Source organism: Hyla sarda, chromosome 4 (genome assembly GCF_029499605.1).
Source record: "Hyla sarda isolate aHylSar1 chromosome 4, aHylSar1.hap1, whole genome shotgun sequence".
In the NCBI taxonomy this organism is placed as follows: Eukaryota; Metazoa; Chordata; class Amphibia; order Anura; family Hylidae; genus Hyla; species Hyla sarda.
The window spans coordinates 220,496,038-220,519,109 of NC_079192.1; the positions used below are offsets into that span (position 1 = coordinate 220,496,038).

The 23,072-nt window shown below is 40.5% G+C and overlaps 1 protein-coding gene across 3 annotated transcripts in view; it reads right to left on the reverse strand.

The window, feature by feature from the left end:
• COG5 (component of oligomeric golgi complex 5) overlaps positions 1-23,072 on the reverse strand; it is a 405,205-nt gene that overhangs the window by 378,422 nt on the left and 3,711 nt on the right. For all 3 annotated transcript variants that reach the window (XM_056573589.1, XM_056573590.1, XM_056573588.1), the window contains exons 2-6: positions 20,597-20,736; positions 19,167-19,224; positions 5,281-5,335; positions 5,129-5,198; positions 1,697-1,817 (exon numbers count right to left, since the gene is read on the reverse strand). In XM_056573589.1, the coding sequence (XP_056429564.1) occupies positions 1,697-1,817; positions 5,129-5,198; positions 5,281-5,335; positions 19,167-19,224; positions 20,597-20,736 (444 nt within the window). The remainder of the gene's footprint in view (positions 1-1,696; positions 1,818-5,128; positions 5,199-5,280; positions 5,336-19,166; positions 19,225-20,596; positions 20,737-23,072) is intronic.

A 23,072-nucleotide genomic window follows, 5' to 3' on the forward strand; every position in this document is an offset into this window, starting at 1 on the left:
CAGAAATCACTAAAACAGGGTCTCCTAGGGAGACCCCTAGTGGACAAAAGTTTAAACACAAAAAACACATAAAAACATAATTTTTTTTTAAATTGAACCCAATTAGAAAATTAATCTAGAGATATTAAACAATAAAATATAAAACTTTTTTTAATGAGAGGTACTTACTCTTTAAGACTAAATTTGTAGAGGGTGGAAATGCTAGCAATTTTAACTGTGAATGTACACAGGTAAATATCTGCAGTGGATTAAATTACCAGGCAAGTGTATGAACATGTTGCAAAAAATTTGCTACACTGGAACAGACCTGCAATACATTTTTTTTTAATCCGTAGCATGTGAATTTATGTTGCAGATTTTCACAGATATTAAATTTAACGTATATCTTATAACTGAAAATGTTTCCACTGATAAAAGAAAACAGTTTTAAGTATATGGAGAATAGTAGTGTATATATATATATATATATATATATATATATATATATATATATATATATATAGTAAAGACCGCCAAGAACATTTTCTATGGTTCTAGCTGAATATCACTGTGTAGGATCTCTGAAGATCTGATTTCATTATGCATTGCCTCTATGAACATATTTTGGTTTAGTATTACCATGGCAATCCATCACTTATGCAATGTTTCTATCAATAACAGAAGTACAGATTAGCAAAGACTGAGTAAGGCTGCATTCACACCTCGTTTTTTACATATGGGTGCTGGATCTGGCTGGGGTAGGGGAAAATCGGGCCCTCCCGTACCCCAGCCGGATCAGCCCGTGACTCCATTTACTTTAATGAGCCGACCAGAGTCAAACGGTGACTCCGGTCGGCTCAGTTTTGAGCCGTATGCGGTTTCCTGACCGGACCTAAAACCTTAGTATACTACGGTTTTAGGTCCGGTCCAAAACCGCATACGGGTCAAAACTGAGCCGACCGGGGTAACAGTTTGACGCAGGTCAGCTCATTAAAGTAAATGGAGTCACGGGCTGATCCAGCTGGGGTACGGGAGCGCCCGGTTTTCCCTCCCCCAGCCGGATTCGGCACCCATTTGCAAAAAACGAGGTGTGAATGCAGCCTTACAGCTCTAAAACAACAACTGCATTTTCATTTTATTTATAAAGAACCAATAAAGGAACAAGGAATCAAGACAAACCCTCAAGAAACCCGTGATATTTAACTCAATTTCTGAGATTGCCAGGTGAATTTACCAAAAATGTTGAATAATAAATAACCAATATTATTAAATTCTCACACACAAACATCCCGATTAAAAAAATCCATAAATCTACAAATACACAGTGGAACCTGTCCAAAAGACCATCTCTTTGAGCCCCATTTTAAACACAGGTATTTTGTACAAAGCACATTAAAATGAAAATAAATAAATAAAAACAATCCCTTACGAATGAATCGATTTAGAAATTTTTTTTTTTTAATTTCTTCATTCATAGTGAATAAACCTGGTAAAGCACACCATGTAATACTTTGCATATAGGAAAACTATTATAGAATAGGAGACTGACTTGCTGTTTCATAAAACTGCTCCTACATATTATTAAATTACATTTATGCCCCTAACCCACAATTTGTTACACATTACATACAAAGTGGCCAACCTCTTTACCATAATCGAAATACAGAAATCCTTTATCCTGTTCATATAGAAGCAAAACTAAAAAACATGAACTTACCCAACTCATTCAAACTCTGAGCAGCTTTGGTAATTTCTCTGCTCCCACCCTGCAGCTGACTTTGAAGTCTCTTGCTCAGATACAGGATACGTATAATTCTCCGAAGCAAGTCACAAGCTGACTGAAAATGAAAACATATTTAATATTTTTAGAGGAGACTTCTAACAGTGATAAGGACTAAATGCAAACATGACATGACAATGAATCCAGTTTACTGTTTGTAAATAAAGGAACATACAGAATGCTGGACCATGAAACTTGGTATCGTACAGGGACTGCTCCTTATCGTCACCTCACAGAAAAAAATCTTGACATTCTCACCAGCCAATAAACTGTGGCATACTTTGCCTACGAAAAAGGACCTTACAAGTAAAACTTCTCATACAACCAGAAAATCAGGTTAAATAGGCACTGTCAGATACAAAAACTTTTAATATGTTGTAAAGCATGTATAACCAATAGGTTTTGCAATTGCTTTCAATAGAAAATGTTCTGTATTTCATACTGAAAAAGCCAGTCAAACAACTGCCCCCCCCCCTGCCTACTTGGACACATACTAGTCCTGCTGTGTCCATGCATCATCACCTATGTCATGGACACACTTCCTTGATTGACAGCTGTGAACGCAGGGCTCACAGCTAGAGGAAAAATCCTCCCACTGTCAGTTTGTGTCCCGCTACTGTCAGTGAGGACAAGCTGGGAGTTGTAGTTTTGCTAATGCTAGGGGAGATGTGAGCAGACAGCATACTGAGGGAGGGGGCAGAGACCTGCACAATGAGCCCACGCCCCCTCCCTTTGAGAGGAATTCAGACAAGTGAGCTAAATAAAAAGTGTAATAAAAAAATAAATAGACACATAAAACATTTTTGTTGGATCTGACGGGTACACTTTAAAGATAAGTTTACAGGTTTGTATTTTGATGCAGGTTTCCTGCAGCTAATTTTGCTACCCCTGGCCTTTAATGGGCAGTAAAGTCTGCAGTAAAATATGCATGTCTGGACCTTCACATGGGAATATTACTTGTGCGTCTCTCGCTGCAAGTTTGAGCAAGGGCCTGTTTCCAGCAGCGGAATCCCTGAAAATTCTGATGGAGTGGGGACATATAACACCTTCCTCAATTGTTCCCCTTCCAATTGGATCCACTTCTGCCTTTAACACATTGAAGTTAATGGGGTCTGCAGGGGATTTTTCGCTGCAGAAATTCCACTGCCAAAAATCGGAATATCTACAGCGACATGCCCGCGTGTAATAAAATCCGCCAGTGTGACGAGCCCTCAATGGGTATTTCCAACCCCAGATGATTGGAAGCAGGGGTGGCATTACATTTAGAAGTGCTCAGGGTGGCAGTGAGAGAAAGCATGCAATTACCAGCTGCCCATCCCCCACAGATGCTGTTCCAACAGTGCACTGACTGAGCAGACACTGCTAGTGCTAGGATGAAGAACAGGAATCTCTATGTACGTACACCATGACAGACCTGTTTTTAATGCACCAGGGCATGCATTTCCACAGTCAATGACCACCGATGTCTACTATTAACCCTTTAGATGCTGTGATCAATGCCGATCATGGCATCTAAAGATAAAAGTGATAGGTGCCGGTAAGTTCGGACCACTCATTGGACCACTCTCAGTGCTGCCATCACGAGGCGTCAGATGATTTAAAATGGTGCCCAGAAGTCTCTGTCCTACCTCCATGCCACCAATCTTTGCTCCTCTAATACAGCCTGCCTGAGGCAAAAAGTATTATCAGAGTGCTATTGACTTTTGAATAAGCCCTTATACAGTATATACAGAAAAAAAAATAAGGTAGAAGGGTCAGAATAGGGCAATTTTAAGCATACTTCTTTTGTTTAAAAAAAATAAAAATAAAGTTTGACTTTTGTAAGGCTCTGTTTACATTTTGCAGCTAATTAGTGGTATCACAAAGAATTACCGTATGCATTTTTTTTCCGCAAATGACTGTGTGGTACTAGATATTATTTGGGGCTTTTAGTTTTTACATGTCTTGATACTGTATAGGGGTCCATTAGAGGTATAATAGTATTATGCATGACATATTGAGTGCCACATGTTACATCAACGATCAGTTCTTAGGATTCTGTCCCATTCTTTTCTGGACTACTTTTCTACTGAACCATTTGCTTACCCCTATGGACACCTTATATTTTTCTAACCCTGAATGCACTTACATCTGACCAGCATCTTCCATGCTAACGCCCCCTTTCATGCATATTCACGCTCCTCCCATGTGAGATCTCTGTTGCGAGCAGAGAGATTTCACGTACTGTCAGCTAATGTGCTTGTGGCCAAAGTGGTGAGCAGCACTGGTTCACAGTGGCAGCCATCGTTGCATGCACAATTGTCACTGTGAGCTGACAGTATGTGAGATCTCTCTGCCCACGAGATAGATTTAACAGGAGACGATTGTGAATATGTTGCCAAAAGTGTTAAAACTGACCTCACAACAGATAGCTTGAAGGATACCAATAAAGGTGAACTCCTGTCCATTGTTCTGAACAGGCATTAGGAGACACAGTCCATGCTAGGTGGAGACAACTGTACGACACCCAGCAAATTCCATACATATATTCTATAAAATAGAAATGGACCGATATGGTTGTGATACCCAATAGGTTTTAAGAGGAATAAAACTCACTGATAATGGATCTGGGTTACTTGTAAACTGAATAACAACATATAATGTCAAATTGCTGCTTCTGACCCCAGCAGGATACAGCGATGTAATAAAACAAAGCATAGGGATAGGAATAAAACATAACCTTTTCACAAAACAGAGGAAGAGGAGGGGTACTTCGGTGGAAAACAATCAACTGGTGCCAGAAAGTTAAACAGATTTGTAAATTACTTCTATATAAAAATCTTAATCCTTCCAGTACTTATCAGCTGCTGTATACTCTAGTGGAAGTTGTACGGTTCTTTTCTGTCTGACCATAGTGCTGACACCTCTGTCCATTTCAGGAACTGTCCTGAGCAGAAGAGGTTTGCTATGGGGATTTGTTCCTGCTCTGGACAGTTCCTGACATGGACAGAGGTGTCAGCAGAGAGCACTATGATCAGGCAGAAAATAACTATACAACTTCCTCTGGAGCATACAGCAGCTGATAAGTACAGGAAGGATTAAGATTTTTAAATAGTAGTAATTCACAAATCTGTTAAATTTTTTGGCACCATTTGATTTAAAAAAAATAGGTTTTCCACAGGAGTACCACTTTAATTTACAAAGAAGGGCAATAAAAATGATATAGGGTGAAATGTCTTATGCCTTAAGTTTTTGCCTTATTATCTAATATCTGGAGACTGGCATATGAAGAACATAAAATATGACTGAACATCTATGTGTCATGCACTTCTTTTCTAATGCGTATGACACACTTAAAGCTCCACTTTTCACAGAGAGCAATGTACTTACTTGAAGACGTGCCAACTGTGAAGTGCGTGATACAATTTTGTTATATGGATCAACAATCTTTGTTCTGATTCTGTAAAGAGCAGACACAGATGTTTAAAACCATATCATCTTTGGAACACAGTTTATCATTAACAAAAGACATTGACACATACCTATCAATTGCACTCTGTAGCGCTCCAATACGAGTCTGCATCATCTGAAGAACACCTAAAACAGATTTCCAAAAAATATCAAATTAAATTAGCAACAAAAATGTAACACTAAAACGTAATACTATTTTTTTAGTAGACCACTTTAAGAAGCACTACAAAAACTTGTTTTCAAAAGGGTTCATTTATTGTGTTTTATTATGATTTTTATTATTTTGTATTATATTAGTGTGCATGTATACAGTAAATACATTTATCGACCTCTATGTACAGTAAAGTCATTTTGTAAAGTAATTTTACTGTGCAATGCACCCAGGGGCAGTATGCGTAAATAAGCAAAAAATATCCATGGCTAGTTTAATACAGCATTGATATTATGTAGTACAAACTAACAAATCTAGAGTTTTATACTACTAATAGGAGGTTGCCATCTAAAATGACATTACATTTGGGTTATAAATTGAAAAACTGGCAGAACTTTGTCTAAAAGTGACTATGTTCTGTTCATTTCTAAAACAGTATTCCGTTTTATGTGGGACTCAAAAGCGCAGGCAGCTGTGCTTCGAGTCCTAGAAAAAACAAAAAAACTGCCTATGCTTAGAAATGGATTAAAGGGGTATTCCGGGCAAAAACATCTTATCCCCTATCGAAAGCATAGGGGATAAGATGTCTGATCGCGGGGGGCCAGCCGCTGGGAGCAGCCCGCATTCTATGCGTAGCTGCGTCTGAAGTTTTGGAAACCGCCGGTCTTCCGAGACGGGGACGTGACGTCACACCACGCCCCCTCCATTCCTGTCTATGGGTGGGGGCATTGCGGCCGTTACGCCCCCTCCCATAGAAATGAATCCCAGCGGCAGGCCCCCCGCGATCAGAAATCTTTTCGATAGGGGATAAGATGTTTTTGCCCAGAATACCCCTTTAAAAACGTAGATAAAATTAGTTTGTATTCGGTCTATTGATGTCAACGAGGTTGGCAAGGTTATGCCACTGTATATGTTGGCATACTGTTTTGTTGGTATGCTGACATATACCACGTACAAAGTGTTTTAGTTGTGTTTTATGTACACACAGCCTTAGGGGAAAAAAAAAGTTTTTTTTTAAATTACTTCTATATAAAATCTTAATCCTTCTAGTACTTATCAGCTGCTGTATGTTCTTTTCTGTCTGACCACAGGGCTCAATCACAGAAAAATAGACTCATTAAAATGTAACTTTTATTTTGAGCCCATAAAACCGCTAAGGTAAATTATATTCACAAACGATAATTACTATAATAGGGTGAATAAAACACCACAATAATTCTAGATGCGTCTGATCACAGTGCTCTCTGCTGACACCTCTATCCGTGTCAGGAACTGTCCAGTGCAGGAGAGGTTTGCTATGGGGATTTGTTCCTGCTTTGGACAGTTCCTGACATGGACAGAGGTGTCAGGAAAGAAAAGAAATCCAAAAGGAAAAGAATTTTCTCTGTAGTATGCAGTGACTAATAAGCACTGGAAGGATTAGGATTTTTAAATAGAAGTAATTTACTCATCTATTTAACTTTTTGGCACCAGTTGATTTAAAAAAATTTTTTTCCACCAGAGTACCCCTTTAAATAAGTCTAGTACAGTGATCCTTCAACTTACAATGGCCTCAACATACCATAGTTTCAACATACATTAGTCTTTTCTGGACCATTGTAACTTGCAACCAGACTCAACAATGCTACGGACAGTCCAGATCTGCGAAACGTGTCAATGACTGGAAGACCTGACCAATTAGAATGGGCATTCACTGGTAAAACACCTGTAATACTGAAGCATATGCACTAAATTCCTGTCTGGTAGCGCCCCCTACAGTACAGGAATATATTACATGTTCTGTACTACTCTTTACCTATGCCACAGTAAGAAGCTCCTTTGGACACCAAGTAAGGGCGGCTCCGTTTTACTTTTTTAGGACACTGTGTGTACTGTACAGGACCCTGAAGAAGCTCCTGACCTCTACATAGACAGTGATTTACAGCAACCAGCAGCTCTTTATTACTTTTATATGTAAGGACTTGCTTTATCTGTATTAGTTATCTACTTATTTTTGTTTAAGCCTCTCTTTTTCCTATATTTAGATGACATTTTGGTGGCTTCAGAACCAATTACAAGGTTTTTATTGAGTTATGATCTCAACATACAATGGTTTTAACATACAATGGTTGTCCTGAAAGCAATTACTAACCAATTAAGGGACCACTGTACATGCTTAACCCCTTAACGACAATGGACGTAAATGTACGTCATGGTGACGTGGTACTTAACGCACCATGACGTACATTTACGCGCGAGCGGTGCTCGCGTCTTGCCCGGCAGGTCCCGGCTGATATCAGCAGCCAGGGACCCACCAGTAATGGCGGACATCCGCGATTGCGCGGATGTCCGCCATTAACCCCTCCGATACCGTGATCAATACAGATCACGGCATCTGCGGTAGTTTGAATGGACGTTCGGATCGCCCGCAGCGCTGCCGCGGGGATCCGATCATCCAGCATGGCGGCCGGAGGTCCCCTCACCTGGCTCCGGCCGTCTCCCGGGGTCTTCTGCTCTGGTCTGAGATCGAGCAGAAGATCACCGATAATACTGAGCAGTGTTAGCCCAGTATTAGCAATCAACTGATTGCAATCAATAGTACCCTATGGGGACATAAAAAGTGTAAAAAAAAATAAAAATAAAAAAATAAAAAGTAAAACGTCCGTTTTCCCCATTTTACCCCCAAAAAGCGTAAAAAAAATAATTTATACACATATTTGGTATCGCCACGTGCGTAAAAGTCTGAACTATTAAAATATATTGTTAATTATCCCGTACGGTGAACGGCGTAAACGTAAAATAAAAATAAAAGTCCAAAATTGCTGCTTTTTTGTCACATTTTATTTTAAAAAATGAATAAAAAATGACTAAAAAGTAAAACCTAAGCAAAAGTGGTACTGATAAAAAGTACAGATCATGGCGCAAAAATGACATACGGAAAAATGAGAAAGTTATAGGTGGTCAAAATAGGGCAATTTCAAACATACTAATTTTGTTAAAATGGTTTGAGATTTTTTTTAAGCGGTACAATTATAGAAAAGCATATAACATGGGTATCATTTTAATCGTATTGACCCACAGAATAAAAGAAAACATGTCATTTTTACTGGAAAGTGTGCAGCGTGAAAACAAAACCCTCCAAAATTTGCTAAATTGCGGTTTTCTTTTCAATTTTCCCACATAAATAATATTTGTTTGGTTGCGCCTTACATTTTATGGTAAAATAAGTGAAGTCATTACAAAGTACAATTGGTGATGCAAAAAACAAGCCCTCATATGGGTCTGTGGATGGAAATATAAGAGAGTTATGATTTTTAGAAGGCGAGGAGGAAAAAACGAAAATGCAAAAATAAAATTGGTCTGGTCCTTAAGGCCAAAATGGGCTTGGTCCTTAAGGGGTTAAAGTAGTAGTTCAGTATTAAAAAACTTAACCCCTATCCTAAGAAAGGGGATAAGTTTCAGATCAAGGGGATCCAAATGCTGAGACCCCCCGCGATCTTCCATACGTGACCCCAGCAGTCCGCGGTAAGGGGGAGTGTTGACCACTGCATGAAGCGGCGGCCGACACGTCCCCTCAATACAACTCTATGGGAGAGCAGGAGTGCTGCCTTCGGCAATCTCCGGCTCTGCCATAGCGCTGCATTGAGAGGGCGTGTCAGCTGCCGCTTCGTACGTGGTCGACACGCGCTCTCTGGCCAGAGAGCCGGGGCCCTGTACGGGAGATCGCGGGGGGAGGGGGTCCCAGCGGTCGGACCCCCAGCGCTCAAACTTATCCCCTATCCTTAGAATAGGGGATAAGTTTTACAATATTGGACTACTCCTTTAAGACAAGACCATTTATTTCTTGACATTTTGTACACAAGCACACTTTTTGTAGTTTTTGTAGTTATGGATTTAGCTCTCTTAGATTTATAAATTTAGCAGCAAAATAAACTTAGGCAAGTTTGTGTTGCTGCTTTTTTAAGCCAAGTACAGGAGTGGATATGAATAATGCTATGTTCACATCCACATTGGCATTTCAGTTTTTCTGTTCCAGAGGCAGTGTGGTATCAATCACATAATGGACACCAACAGCGCTCTTTAAAGGAGTACTCCAGTGGAAAACTATTTTTTTCTAATCAACTGGTGGCAGAAAGTTAAACAGATTTGTACATTTCTTCTATTAAAAAATCTTATTCATTCCAATACTTATCAGCTGCTGTATACTACAGAGGAATTTGTGTAGTTCTTTTCTGTCTGACCACATTGCTCTCTGCTGACACCTCTGTCCATGTCAGGAACTGTCCAGAGCAGGAGAGGTTTGCTATGTGGATTTGCTCCTACTATGGACAGTTCCTGACACAGACAGAGGTGTCAGCAGAGAGCACTGTGGTCAGACAGAAAAGAACTACACAACTCCCTTTAGAGCATACAGCAGCTGATAAGTACTGGAAGGATTAAGATTTTTAAATAAAAGTAATCTACAAATCTGCAGTATATTTTAAAAAATGTGTTTTCCACTGGAGTAACTCTTTAAGCTATAATGTAATGCATCCAGTTTCCAACTATGCATCCATCATTTTACCACATATCATTTAAAGGTCATTTATACAGCATTTTTTTTTTAAATCTGCAACAGAGGCTTCAAAGCCTATAGCCCCGATGTGAATGCAGCCTAAGGCTGAAACTGCACAAAAAGGGCCATATGTGATTCCAACTTTTTTTTTTATTTTTATTTTTTATAATAACTGCATCTTCTGAATAATTGTATTTTTAATTTGTTACATCTTCATTTCATTTCTAAGGTACATACCCGAGCAATTTAAAATTTACTTAAGTTAAAAAAAATATATAGAAATCTGCTGTAAATAGAAATAATTAGACAAAACTGTATAGCCTGTGTTACAACACCACCTGCTGGTGAGCAAAAATGACAGACTATTATATGCTGTCTAGCATCCTCTAACACAAACACAGAAAACTGCACACATATGGCTGGAAGAAATTATTTACAGCTCCTACACTGCTAAATGAAAGCGCAAATAACTAATATGCTGTATGCTAACTCCAATAAAAGATGGCATGTTTACAAAGCTCTATTCAACCACCATGCATGCTCAATCTGTCACACACCGAGGTGTTTGCTGTTGTGATGGGAAAAAAGGGCCGATTTACACCCAAATCTTGATGGACAGGCCAGATTACGGTCCAAATGAATAGCTCTTGGAGGCGTTATCTTGACATGGTAGAGTTGCATAAGGAGTCTAATGAGAAGTTTTAAAGGGGTTGTGCGCTGCCCTGACTTTCAGAGCTCCGCTCACAGCGTCCGGAAGTTCATTACTCCGAACGCTGTGTTCAGTATTACATATCTGTAATTCAATTTGTTGTTTCAGCAAACTTTGTTTAACCCCTTAACCCCTTAAGGACTCAGGGTTTTTCCGTTTTTGCACTTTCGTTTTTTCCTCCTTACCTTTTAAAAATTATAACCCTTTCAATTTTCCACCTAAAAATCCATATTATGGCTTATTTTTTGCGTCGCCAATTCTACTTTGCAGTGACATTAGTCATTTTACCCAAAAATGCACGGCGAAACGGAAAAAAAAAATCATTGTGCGACAAAATCGAAAAAAAACGCCATTTTGTAACTTTTGGCGGCTTCCGTTTCTACGCAGTGCATATTTCGGTCAAAATTACACCTTATCATTATTCTGTAGGACCATACCGTTAAAATGATACCCTACTTATATAGGTTTGATTTTGTCACACTTCTGGAAAAAATCATAACTACATGCAGGAAAATGTATACGTTTAAAAATGTCATCTTCTGACCCCTATAACTTTTTTATTTTTCCACATACGGGGCGGTATGAGCGCTCATTTTTTGCGCCATGATCTGAAGTTTTTATTGGTATGATTTTTGTTTTGATCTGACTTTTTGATCACTTTTTATTCATTTTTTAATGTTATAAAAAGTTACCAAAATACGCTTTTTTGGACTTTTGAATTTTTTTGCGCGTACGCCATTGATCGTACGGCTTAATTAATTATATATTTTTATAGTTCGGACATTTACGCACGCGGCGATACCACATATGTTTATTTTTATTTTTTTTTACACTGTTTTATTTTTTTTTATGGGAAAAGGGGGGTGATTCAAACTTTTATTAGGGAAGGGGTTAAATGACCTTTATTAACACTTTTTTTTTACTTTTTTTTTGCAGTGTTATAGGTCCCATAGGGACCTATAACACTGCACACACTGATCTCTCATCCTGATCACAGGCGTGTATTAACACGCCTGTGATCAGCATTATCGGCGCTTGACTGCTCCTGCCTGGATCTCAGGCACGGAGCAGTCATTCGTCGATCGGACACCGAGGAGGCAGGTAAGAGCCCTCCCGCTGTCCGATCAGCTGTTCGGGACGCCGCGATTTCACCGCGGCGGTCCAGAACAGCCCGACTGAGCAGCCGGGATACTTTCAGTTTCACTTTAGAAGCGGCGGTCAAAGCCTTGACCGCCGCTTCTAAAGGGTTAATACCGCACATCGCCGCGATCGGCGATGTGTGGTATTAGCCACGGGTCCCGGCCGTTGATTAGCGCAGGGACCGACGCGATATGATGCGGGATCGCGGCACGATCCCGCTTCATATCGCGGGAGCCGGCGCAGGGCGTAAATATACGTCCTGCGTCGTTAAGGGGTTAAAGGGGTATTCCAGGAATTTTTTTATTTGACTATGCTACAGGGGCTGTAAAGTTAGCGTAGTTCATTATATAGTGTCTGTACCTGAGTGTGACGGTTTTCTCACAATTCTTCACAATTTTCACTCCAATATTTATTTTTATCAGCATACAAAATGACTGTTGTCTCAGATTTTTCCCAGCTTGCAATGCAGCCGAGACCTGACTCACTAGTCAGCAGATGACAGGGAGCCTGTCTGCTTCAATGGGTGGAGCGATCGCTTGGTGGGAGAGAGATCAATCTGCAACTAATACAACAGCTGTAGGGATCCTGATAGAAAACCACAGGTCTTTTGATGGATGCAGCTCATTTATGTTTCAATGGGTGGGGTGGCTGATGTGTGGGAGGGAGGAAGATGTAATTGCGGGATTTGTAGTAAAAAAAAAAAAGAAAACAAACAGGAAATACCAGTTCACATAAAGCTATCCACAGTGTTATGGTAATCTCACAACATAGCCATTTAGCCCCAAGACAAGCGCAGATCTTTCCTAAGCATGTCCATTACTGTCTGCCAAGTATGCACTAAAATCCCCTTATGGTGGATAACCCCTTTAAAGGACCAAGCCCATTTTGACCTTAAGTACCTGGGCAATTTTATTTTTGCATTTTCTTTTTTTTCCTCATCTTCTAAAAATCGTAACTCTTTTATATTTTCATCCACAGACCAGTATGACAGCTTGTTTTTTGCTTGACCAGTTGTCCTACGTAATGACATCACCATAAAATGTATGGCGCAACCAGAAAAATACTATATTTGTGTAGTGAAATTAAAAAGAAAACCGCAATTTTGCAAATTTTGGAAGGTTTAGTTTTCACGCCGTACAATTTACGGCAAAAATTACATGTGTTTTTAATTTGTGGGTCAATACGATTAAAATGATAACCATGATTACATACTTTTCTATTATAGTTATGCTTAAAAAAAAAAAAAAAAAAATCACAAACTTTTTAACCAAATTATTATGTTTAAAATCCTTCTATTTTGACAACCTATAAAACTTTTTCATTTTTCCATATAAGCAGCGGTATGAGGGCTATTTTTTTGTGCCATGATCAGTAATTTTTATTGATACCACATTTGGGTATATAAAACTTATTAAATTTCTTTATAAATGTTTTTTTCATAAAATGTGACAAAAAAGCAGCAATTTTTATTGGTGGAGGGGATTTTTCAAATTTTTTTTTACTTTCATTTTTACACTTTAATAATCCCCATAGCGGACTATTTATAGCAATCATTTGATTGCTAATACTGTTCAGCGCTATGCATAGCACTGAACAGTATTAGTATAGCAGTGATAACAGTATAGCACTGATCAGTGTTATTGGTCATCTTCTGCTCTGGTCTGCTCGATCTCAGACCAGAGCAGAAGACCGTGGAAGGCGGAGGAGACAGGTGAGGGGACCTCCGTTTGCCGTTCAAGCATTGTCTTGCATTAGGAGGAACCCAGGACAACCGCACCAGCATATGGTCTCACATGGGGGTCCGCAGGTTTGAGACCACTGCTGTACGCTGTATCCCTATGCCCGGGCTGCAAAAGATAAAGAAAATAAACTTTAACTTACCTACGTCGGCCTCACGCTGGGGACTGGAACGTCGGACAGCCGTCAGCCTATCACTGGCCGCCCAGCTCTAGTACTCCGGCGCTTAGATATCTTATCCCCTATCCAAAGGATAGGGGATAAGATGCCTGATCGCGGTGGTCCCGCCGCTGGGGACCCCTGTGATCTTGCACACAGCCCCCCAGTTAAAATCAGTTCCCGGAGCATGTTCGCTCCGGGTCTGATTACCGACGGTGATGTCATACTCCGCCCCTCAATGCAAGCCTATGGGAGGGAGCGTGACAGCTGTCACGCCCCCTCCTAAAATAGGCTCAATCCTTAAAGGGTTAAAGTCAATACACAGAAGTCTGAGCTCATGAAGGTTTTCTTCTCTTCTCTCTCCAGACCTCTTCACTAATACCTGCTCGCAATGCCTTTTTTATTTTATTTATTTTTTTAAATCAACTGGTGCCAGAAAGTTAAACAGATTTGTAAATGACTTCTATTAAAAAAAATCTTAATCGTTGCAGTACTTTTTAGGGGCTATATACTACAGAGGAAATGCTTCTCTTTTTTTATTTCTCTTCTGTCACAACCACAGTGATCTCTGCTGACCTCTGCTGTCCATTTTTGGAACTGTCCAGAGCAGGAGAAAATCCCCATAGCAAATATATGCTGCTCTGGACAGTTCCTAAAATGGACAGCAGAGGTCAGCAGAGAGCACTGTTGTCGTGACATCAGAGAAATCCAAAAAGAAAAGCATTTCCTCTGTAGTATACAGCCCCTAAAAAGTACTGGAAGGATTAAGATTTTTTAATAGAAGTAATTTACAAATCTGTATAACTTTCTGGCACCAGTTGATTTAAAAAAAATAAAATAAAATAAAATAAAGTTTCCCACAGGAGTACCCCTTTAATTTAGCTCCACTTTTATCCCAGGTAGATAGGGATCATTGCTCATGGTGATCTCTTTCTCTGTCCTATTTGGATGTATCCCGCCTCTTGTATCATTTCCAGACTTTTCCAGTTTCTGCCTCTTTTTTTCTCTAGACTTTGGTCTCTTGTACAGAAATATATCTGGGTCCAGAGATTCCGAGGTTTTTATTTTCTTTCCAGATATAGGGAGGCGAGCAAGTCTCTCTGCCAGACTTCCGTTTTTATTATCTCAGCTCTTATTGTACTACATTTTTGGATCTGGTCGATAACACTATTCTACAAATCTTAAATTTTTTTTTGTTTCAGAAATGAAATGTGCCATTTCTTAATGAATTTCACATGCTGAATTTAGATAGCTTAGGCTAAGAGGCCTGACGAAGCCCCTAGGGGCGTGATACGGTCCGTGGCCTGACGTCTGAACTCCCCTGGATCCATCTGCCGCCTCCCTGCTCGGGACCGACCCGGTCCACGGATTAGCTTCCTACGCCTGTCTGACAACTGCATTGGTGAGTGCTCCGTTTTCTCTCTCTTTTTGTGTTGCATATTTAGTAGTTTCTACAGCATGTAGCGCTACCTGGATCATTGACACTGTCACACCTCTCACATGTGCATTTCAGTATTGGACTTGTAGGGTCAAGGCAGTGCCGGCTTTTCCAGCTTATTCCCTTTTTGTGTTATGCTCTTTTATCTTTAGATGCCTCTTCTTACAGTGCTTGGCTTTTGTATTCCCAATTGTCTAATTTTTACGACTTCCTCTAACCCAAGGAGTCACTGAAAGGTCCCTTACACCTTTTGAACTTCTTTGTTATCTCCTCCTCTCCATGCAAAACCATTTCTTTTGTTTACAGATTGCTGCTGAATTTGAGGTCTTCAGAAACCAGGCCTCCCTTTATCCTGAAAAAGTAAAGTGACCAGAACTTGACTTTCTTAGTGGCGGACCTAAATAAGAGGTTCCTCTTAACTCATAAGGCTTCTTTGTACTGCAGAACGTCTCAATGTAAGAATAAGATGGTCTTGAGGTGGTATAGAATCCCCAATCAGGTACATATTTATTTTCCCATCTGTCCCAGATAGGTATTGAAGGGACAACTTTGCGGTGGGCTCCTATTTACATTTTAGGTGGAATTGTCAGCTGCTTTGCCCTTTCTGGACAGCAGTGTTTGATCTATAAAATCAGGTTTGCACCTGTGCCATTATTCAGACCTCACAGATTGCACTCTTATCTCTGCTAGTTCTCTCTGGTGTCAAACGGTGTCTTCTACATCACATTTTAGGCGCTACCTGACAATGAGTACCACATTATTGGAAGGCTTCCCGAGTTCCCACTGAGCTAGAGTTTGTGCAGGCTCTTAATCAGTCCGCAGGATGGTCTCCACTGATCGGGGTAACACAGATTTGTTTTGGAAGACTTGGTCTGTCTGGGATTTCGAGAGTCACCTTCTCTTTCGCTCTGGCTTTCTTCTCTGTGAGGATTCCGGTGGCACTCTCTCTCACTCTGCTTTGGCCAATTTATTTATTTTTTTCCCATTCTCTACCTTCTTGTTTCTTTCTTTCCTTTCTATTTTCTCTTCTGCTATTCTCTCTTCTCCTTTCCCCTCTGCTCCCCCACCATTAGTAGTAGTCTTTGTAATGTTCATTGTCCAGCCCTGCTTGTGTTGTCTGTGTTTTGATTTTGGCACAAATTTAGTGAGGAGGAATGTTGCAATTATTATTCGGGTTTCCATGTTTCGTCCTTATACTCGTCCGCATTTGTTTTCATGCCCATATTTGGGTTGTGCTCCTCTCCAACCTGTGTGTTTACATTTTGCTTTTGTAGCTAAGCAACCTTCTTATACACCCTTCTTAGACTATACCTACTTGCTCATCCCACCCCACAACCGTTTCTTGTACACTTTGTTTTGCATTATTGTTTATTTTGTGATAAAACTTGATTTAGCATAAAAAAACATTCCACTGCTCCAAATCAGGTGAAAATCTCATCTAGCTTAACCTAATGATGCAAAACAACAAACACACTGGCCCTCATTTACTATTCTAAACCCGACCTCTTTTGTCGGGTTTTTTTGGCGCATCTTTGTCTGCGCCATGTCGCAGACATCGTGCGCCAGTCTGCGACACTATGCGACATTTTTTCCCGACGGACCCGATGTGGATTCTCCCAAACCCGAAAAAGGGGCGTAACCCGACATTTCTGAGCTTTCCCACGTATTTATTAAGGTTTTTAACCCGAATTTGTTGAATTGTTGTGGATTTTTTCCCGACAGCTCAGAGGAGTTGGAAACCAAAACCTACAAAACCCACGTGCGACAAACAGGATGCGACATAATAATAAATACCAGGGGAAAAAAGAAGTCGGGTAAGAAAGCAACATAGACTTACAACCCGATTTTCTTAGTAAATGAGGGCCATTGATTACATTGAAGTTACATTGAGTACTCCAGGATATAAAACTTATCCCCTATCCTATAGATAGGGGATACTTTTCAGATCGCAGAGGGTCCGACTGCTGGGGCCCCCCATGATCTCCCGTACGGGGCCCTCGGCTCTTTGCCGAAATATCATGTTTCGACCACAGCATGACACGGTGGCCGACACGCCCCCTCAATACATTTCCATGGCAGAGGCTGAAACTGCAGCGATCCGGCTCTCCCATAGAGATGTATTGAGGGTGTGTGTCGGCTGCCGTGTCATGCGTAGGTCGGACAGGCCCCCTGGCCGCTTACTGCTGGGGCACCGTACGGGAGATCGCGGGGGGCCCCAGCGGTTGGACCCCCCGCGATCTGAAACTTATCCTCAATCCTTAGGATAGAGGATAAGTTTTCTAATCCCGGAGTAACCCTTTAACTATTTTCTTGACATTTAAGACCACCAAAAAGCAAAAGGACTGCATGACTATGCATTTTGTCATTGTGTACCCATTTTCACTGTTGCACAAGCATTCCCCAATCCTACTGCACTCTACTGAAGATGTTATAGGAGAATTCTAATAAAACCATATTATATGTGAATTTGTAATACAAGATAGGTTGTTTTTAATATAAAGCGTACCTTCGATGATGGTCCCAGCAGATGGAATTGTTTAAAATTCTTGGCAACTTCTAAGCCTGCATGGGATTTCCGGCAAATAAGTCTCTTGATCGCTTTAGTCTTGGGCTCAGAAGTTGCAGGGAATTTTAAATAGATCTGCTGGGCCATCATTGGAGGTACCCTTTAAAAAAATATCACTAATTGTAGAAATACTCACATTGACATAATAAATAACACACCAGGAAGCAGTTGTTGGAATCAAATCAAACTTTGTGTGTGTGAATGTAATGATGATATGACATGTAAGTGATTACAATATTATGTATGTATAGAGTAAAGGAAAGGCAACCGCACTACCATAAGGTGCAAAATGTTAGGTCTTTATTGACACAAACGTGAAAATGGAGACATTATATATATAAGGATAAGTTTATTGGGAAAACTGAACAGTCAAAAGGAGGCCCTAGTATCCTGTTGGGCCACTTCTAGCCTGGATACAAGATGGAATATGGTTGGGCATAGAGTTTTCATATTGCATACTGTGGCACATCTGTAGGTCAAGGAAGTATGGTGATCTGGCAGATACATTTCTGGAAAACCCTTGATGTGTGTTTGGGGAGCATTATGCTGCTGAAAAATGCAAGTTAAAAGCTACCAATACTATATTTCTAGATGTATAGGTAAAAAACTATGAATTTAACATATACTGTTGAACTCTACTTGCAAATTCTATACAAGCAGGAAATATATTCCTTTTCATGCAACAGTAGTCACTAGGCCAGTCAGAAGATGAATGGCAGTTATAAACCCTTAGACATGTGAAGTTATGTAAATGTCATACAACAACCTTGAAGTAACAATTATTGATTAACAGACCAATGCCATAAAGTATCAATGTCTATGTATATTCAGCAACATAGGAATCAGTATAAACATAGATGAAAGATAAGACGTGACTACACAATTTAACATTTACAACAAGGTCAGGCATTGGGCTCCCTAGCATAACCTTACAACATAATATAGCCCGAAGGACAGTTACTTAGTTTCTAGGATTCTTGGAATATGCCAAGATGCTATTTATGTGTACGCACCATAAACACAAAATGGAAAAAATAAATAAATAAAATAAAACAAAACAACTAATTTTACAGCCACAGTAGACAACCAGAATTTTTATGTCCATTAAAATGTGATCGTAAAAGTACTGAAAAAGAAAATACATACACCTTGACAAAGAGATTTAATTGAACTGGTGCTTCAAAGTCATTCAAAGAGTATGATGTGAACTCTCTTAATATTCAGTTGTCAAAAAGGAAGTTACTATGAATTATGTAACCATGACGACAGAGCCTATACAGCAGTCCTTGGGAGGCCTTGTTGGTCTATATTAATATATGGCTAGGTGCTTTAGGCATGACAGTGATTAAGAAGTTTGACCCATTCTTGTATGCAAATGTTTACCGAAGCAGGTATCTCTAAGTTAGACTGCTTTACATTACAGATTTTTACAGCACCATATGAAAAGCTTCACTGTAAGTGTTAATCAGATCATAAAAAATAAACAGAATCTAGCATGTCACAGCCAATGATCAAGAAGTTACCTTCCAAAGACTCCATTCCTGTTGCTTGTGCCAAAAGGTCTTCATGTCTTGCAACCACCTAGAAAGAAGAACATTAATATTAACTCTTGTGGACATTACCTTTACTCAGCAAATACTTGTATACTAATAAGCTACTGAAGAACCCACCAAATGAGAAACTATTAAATGTTAATCATTTCACCTAAATCTGTTGTATGCAAAATGGATCTCCTTAAAAAGAAACAAAAAACTATACATCAACCACAACCATCAACCAAATGAGAAACTATTAAATGTTATTCATTTCACGTAAATCTCTTGTATGCAAAATGGATCTCCTTAAAAAGAAACAAAAAACTATACATCAACCACAACCAACAAGACACCCTATGAGCACAATAAGAGGGTTTAAACTAAATCAGAGACATTGGCCCTGATTTACTAAGAGTGGAGTGTAATTTTTTTTGTGGGTTTTTTCCCCAACAGATATTTTTCTATGGTATTTACTACCATTTCCCTATGTTTTGATTTTTTTCTTATAACACACGCTCTGAGCTGTGGGGTTTTCCAGAGCTCAAATCCACCACATTTCCTGTGGAAACCTTAGAAAATATGTTGGTCCCCTTTTTGGTGACCATTTGCCTTTTTCCTGGATGCCACGCCCCTTTTTCGGGTTCTCTCAGTAAAATGGAGAGTTGGTTTGGGTTTTTGATTTTTTGGGCGCAAATTCTGGCGCAAACAGAAATTCTGGCGCACAACCTGACAAAACAGGTCGGGTTTACAATAGTAAATGAGGGCCAATCTGTAGACAGCACTGTCTGCTATCAGTACACTCGCAGGCTTCTGACTGGCTGCTTGAGATGCTGACTGAACAGTCTCACAAACGATACTGATAAAATATGTCCAAAATGAAAAAAATATTACTTATTGTTAATATTAAAATAAAAATATTACTGAAAATAATACTTACTGTAAAATATATTTAACTGGACAATGCATATTGAATTTGGCAGTGAACGAGCTACCGGTATATTAACTATTGTAATGATTTCATTTGAAACATCATGGCCTCCTCTGCATATTCAATCTACACATCACTGAGAGAGGTTTTTCTCTAGCCAACTAGAATCCAGCCCAAAGGCCATATATGGCCCACAAAATAATTTGGCCCTGCCATGGCTGTTATGTTAACAGCGAGGTTTAGCTAGTTAGCATGTCACTGCAAGCAATTACTGTAATGCAGAACTATCCTGCTAGTTAGAAAGAGACTGTGCCGATTGTAAAATGGACTGAAAAATGCCTTATTGGAAAAGCCGTAGGGCTGAAAAGTAAGTCAGGAACATCTGGTGGGACTGTCTTGTGCTAACTATTCAGAATTGTGCATTGCAGTATTATTATGTAAAATAAAAATATATTCAAAGTAGCATTCATGTACTACAAAACATACCCACCTGTAAATGCAACTCTTTATCTAACTGACTGATGCCTTGTGCCAGCTTTGCCAGTTGTTCTGCAATCACAGCCTGGTGAATGGACTGGGAGGTATAGATTTTGACATCAAAGTCGTCACGTAAAAAATCAGTGTAGCAATCTGAAATACAAAAGGTTAGAATATAGAAACATATCAAGATGTAAGATCATCTGTGCTTCTTCAGAAGATGTGCAAAGCAGTGTGTAATATTTGGAAGGCGTATACAAAAACTATGTAAAGAACAAGAATCTATAGAAAATTGTTCTTTGTACATCTCATGTACATAATGCAAACGGGAGTTTATGCGCACCTTTTGTGGTGGAAGTGCAGTAGCTACTTAAAAGCTTGCCGCCAACCAGCTTGTGAGATCATACACACTGCCCAGACACAATAGTAAATGTGTGCTAAAAATCTTCTAATAGACCCACTGATCACTAGAGGGGGTTGAGGCATTTCTGCTTCAGTCATCTTTTTTCAGTAGGAACGCTATCAGACCATAATCAAAAGTTCTCAAAAGCCAAAAGAAGACATCACTGGAACCATCTAGTTCAAATGAAGGTAAAAGTAATTATGGTTTCCCTAGCTTTTATCATCTATCCTATCCAAGAAAATGACGGTCCCTAAGTGCAACCTTGTACATGCATTCATGTGCTTTCATGGCCATTGCTCAATTCACTTCTATGGGTCTGGGATCACAATCACCTTTGTTGTGAGTCCCACAGCAAAGAAAGGAAATAGTGGCTGCTAAAGAGCACAATTTCTCCATCCACACAGGACTCCCTACAGTCAGCCTCCCAAACATTACACATTTATTACCTATCATGTATACCTTAAAACATTACATTGTGTTCAGTCTATTAATGGGGTTCTCCACAATTTAATGTGTCTGAGCTACAACACCAGACAAAGCCATGGGCACAAGTAACATTTTTTGTTAATCTTGGACAACCCATTCAAAGTAAAGGCACCCCTAAGCAAAACGAGCGAAATTACATATACAATGTGGCAAAAAAAGTACCGTATTTATCGGCGTATAACACGCACTTTTTAGGCTAAAATTTTTAGCCTAAAGTCTATGTGCGTGTTATACGCCGATAAGCTGCTGCAGTTCAATGATTTAAAGCGGGCTGGGGTCTAGAGCCCTGCTGCCGGCCCTTCTCTCCCCCTGGCTATCGGCGCCGCTGCCCGTTCTCTCCCCCTGACTATCCGTGCCAGCGCCCCATTGCCGGCGCCGATAGCCAGGGGGAGAAAAGCGGCGCCGGCAATGGGGCAGCGGCGCCGACAGCCAGGGGGAGAGAAGGGGCAGCGGCACCCATTGCCGGCGCCGCTGCCCCGTTGCCTCCCCCCATCCCCGGTTGCATAATTACCTGTTGCCGGGGTCGGGTCCGCGCTGCTTCAGGCCTCCGGCATGCGTCCCCGGCGTCGTTGCTATGCGCTGCACGGCGCGGCGCATGACGTCAGTGCGCCGTGCAGTGCATAGCAACGACGCAGGGGACGCACACCGGAGGCCTGAAGCAGCGTGGACCTGACCCCGGCAACAGGTAATTATGCAACCGGGGATGGGGGGAGGCAACGGGGCAGCGTCGCCGGCAATGGGTGCTGCTGCCCCTTCTCTCCCCCTGGCTGTCGGCACCGCTTCTCTCCCCCTGGCTATCAGCGCCGGCAATGGGGCGCCGGCACCGATAGTCAGGGGGAGAGAACGGGCAGCGGCGCAGATAGCCAGGGGGAGAGAAGGGCCGGCAGCAGGGCCATAGACCCCAGGAAAGGCAGGGGGAGAGAAGTGGGCAGCAACGGCCTCTCTCCCCCTGCCTTTCCTGGGGTTGTATCAGGGTATACACGCGCGCACACACACGCACCCTCATTTTACCATGGATATTTGGGTAAAAAACTTTTTTTACCCAAATATCCTTGGTAAAATGAGGGTGCGTGTTATAGGCCGGTGCGTGGTATACCCCGATAAATACGGTATTTAGTCAGCCACCAATTGTGCAAGTTCTCCCACTTAAAAAGATGAGAGGTCTGTAATTTTCATCATATGTATACCTCAACTGTGAGAGACATAATGAGAAGAAAAAAAATCCATAAAATCACATTGTCTGATTTTTTAAGAACGTATTTGCAAATTATGGTGGAAAATAATTATTTGATCACCTACAAATAAGCAAGATTTCTGGCTCTCACAGACCTGTAACTTCTTTAAGAGTCTCCTCTGTCCTCCACTCGTTACCTGTATTAATGGCACCAGTTTGAACTTGTTATCAGTATAAAATACACCTGTTCACAACCTCAGTCAACACTCCAAACTCCCCTATGGCCAAGACCAAAGAGCTGTTGAAGGACACCAGAAACAAAATTGTAGACCTGCACCAGGCTGGGAAGAATGAATCTGCAATAGGCAAGCAGCTTGATGTGAAGAAATCAACTGTGGGAGCAATTATTAGAAAATGAAAGACATA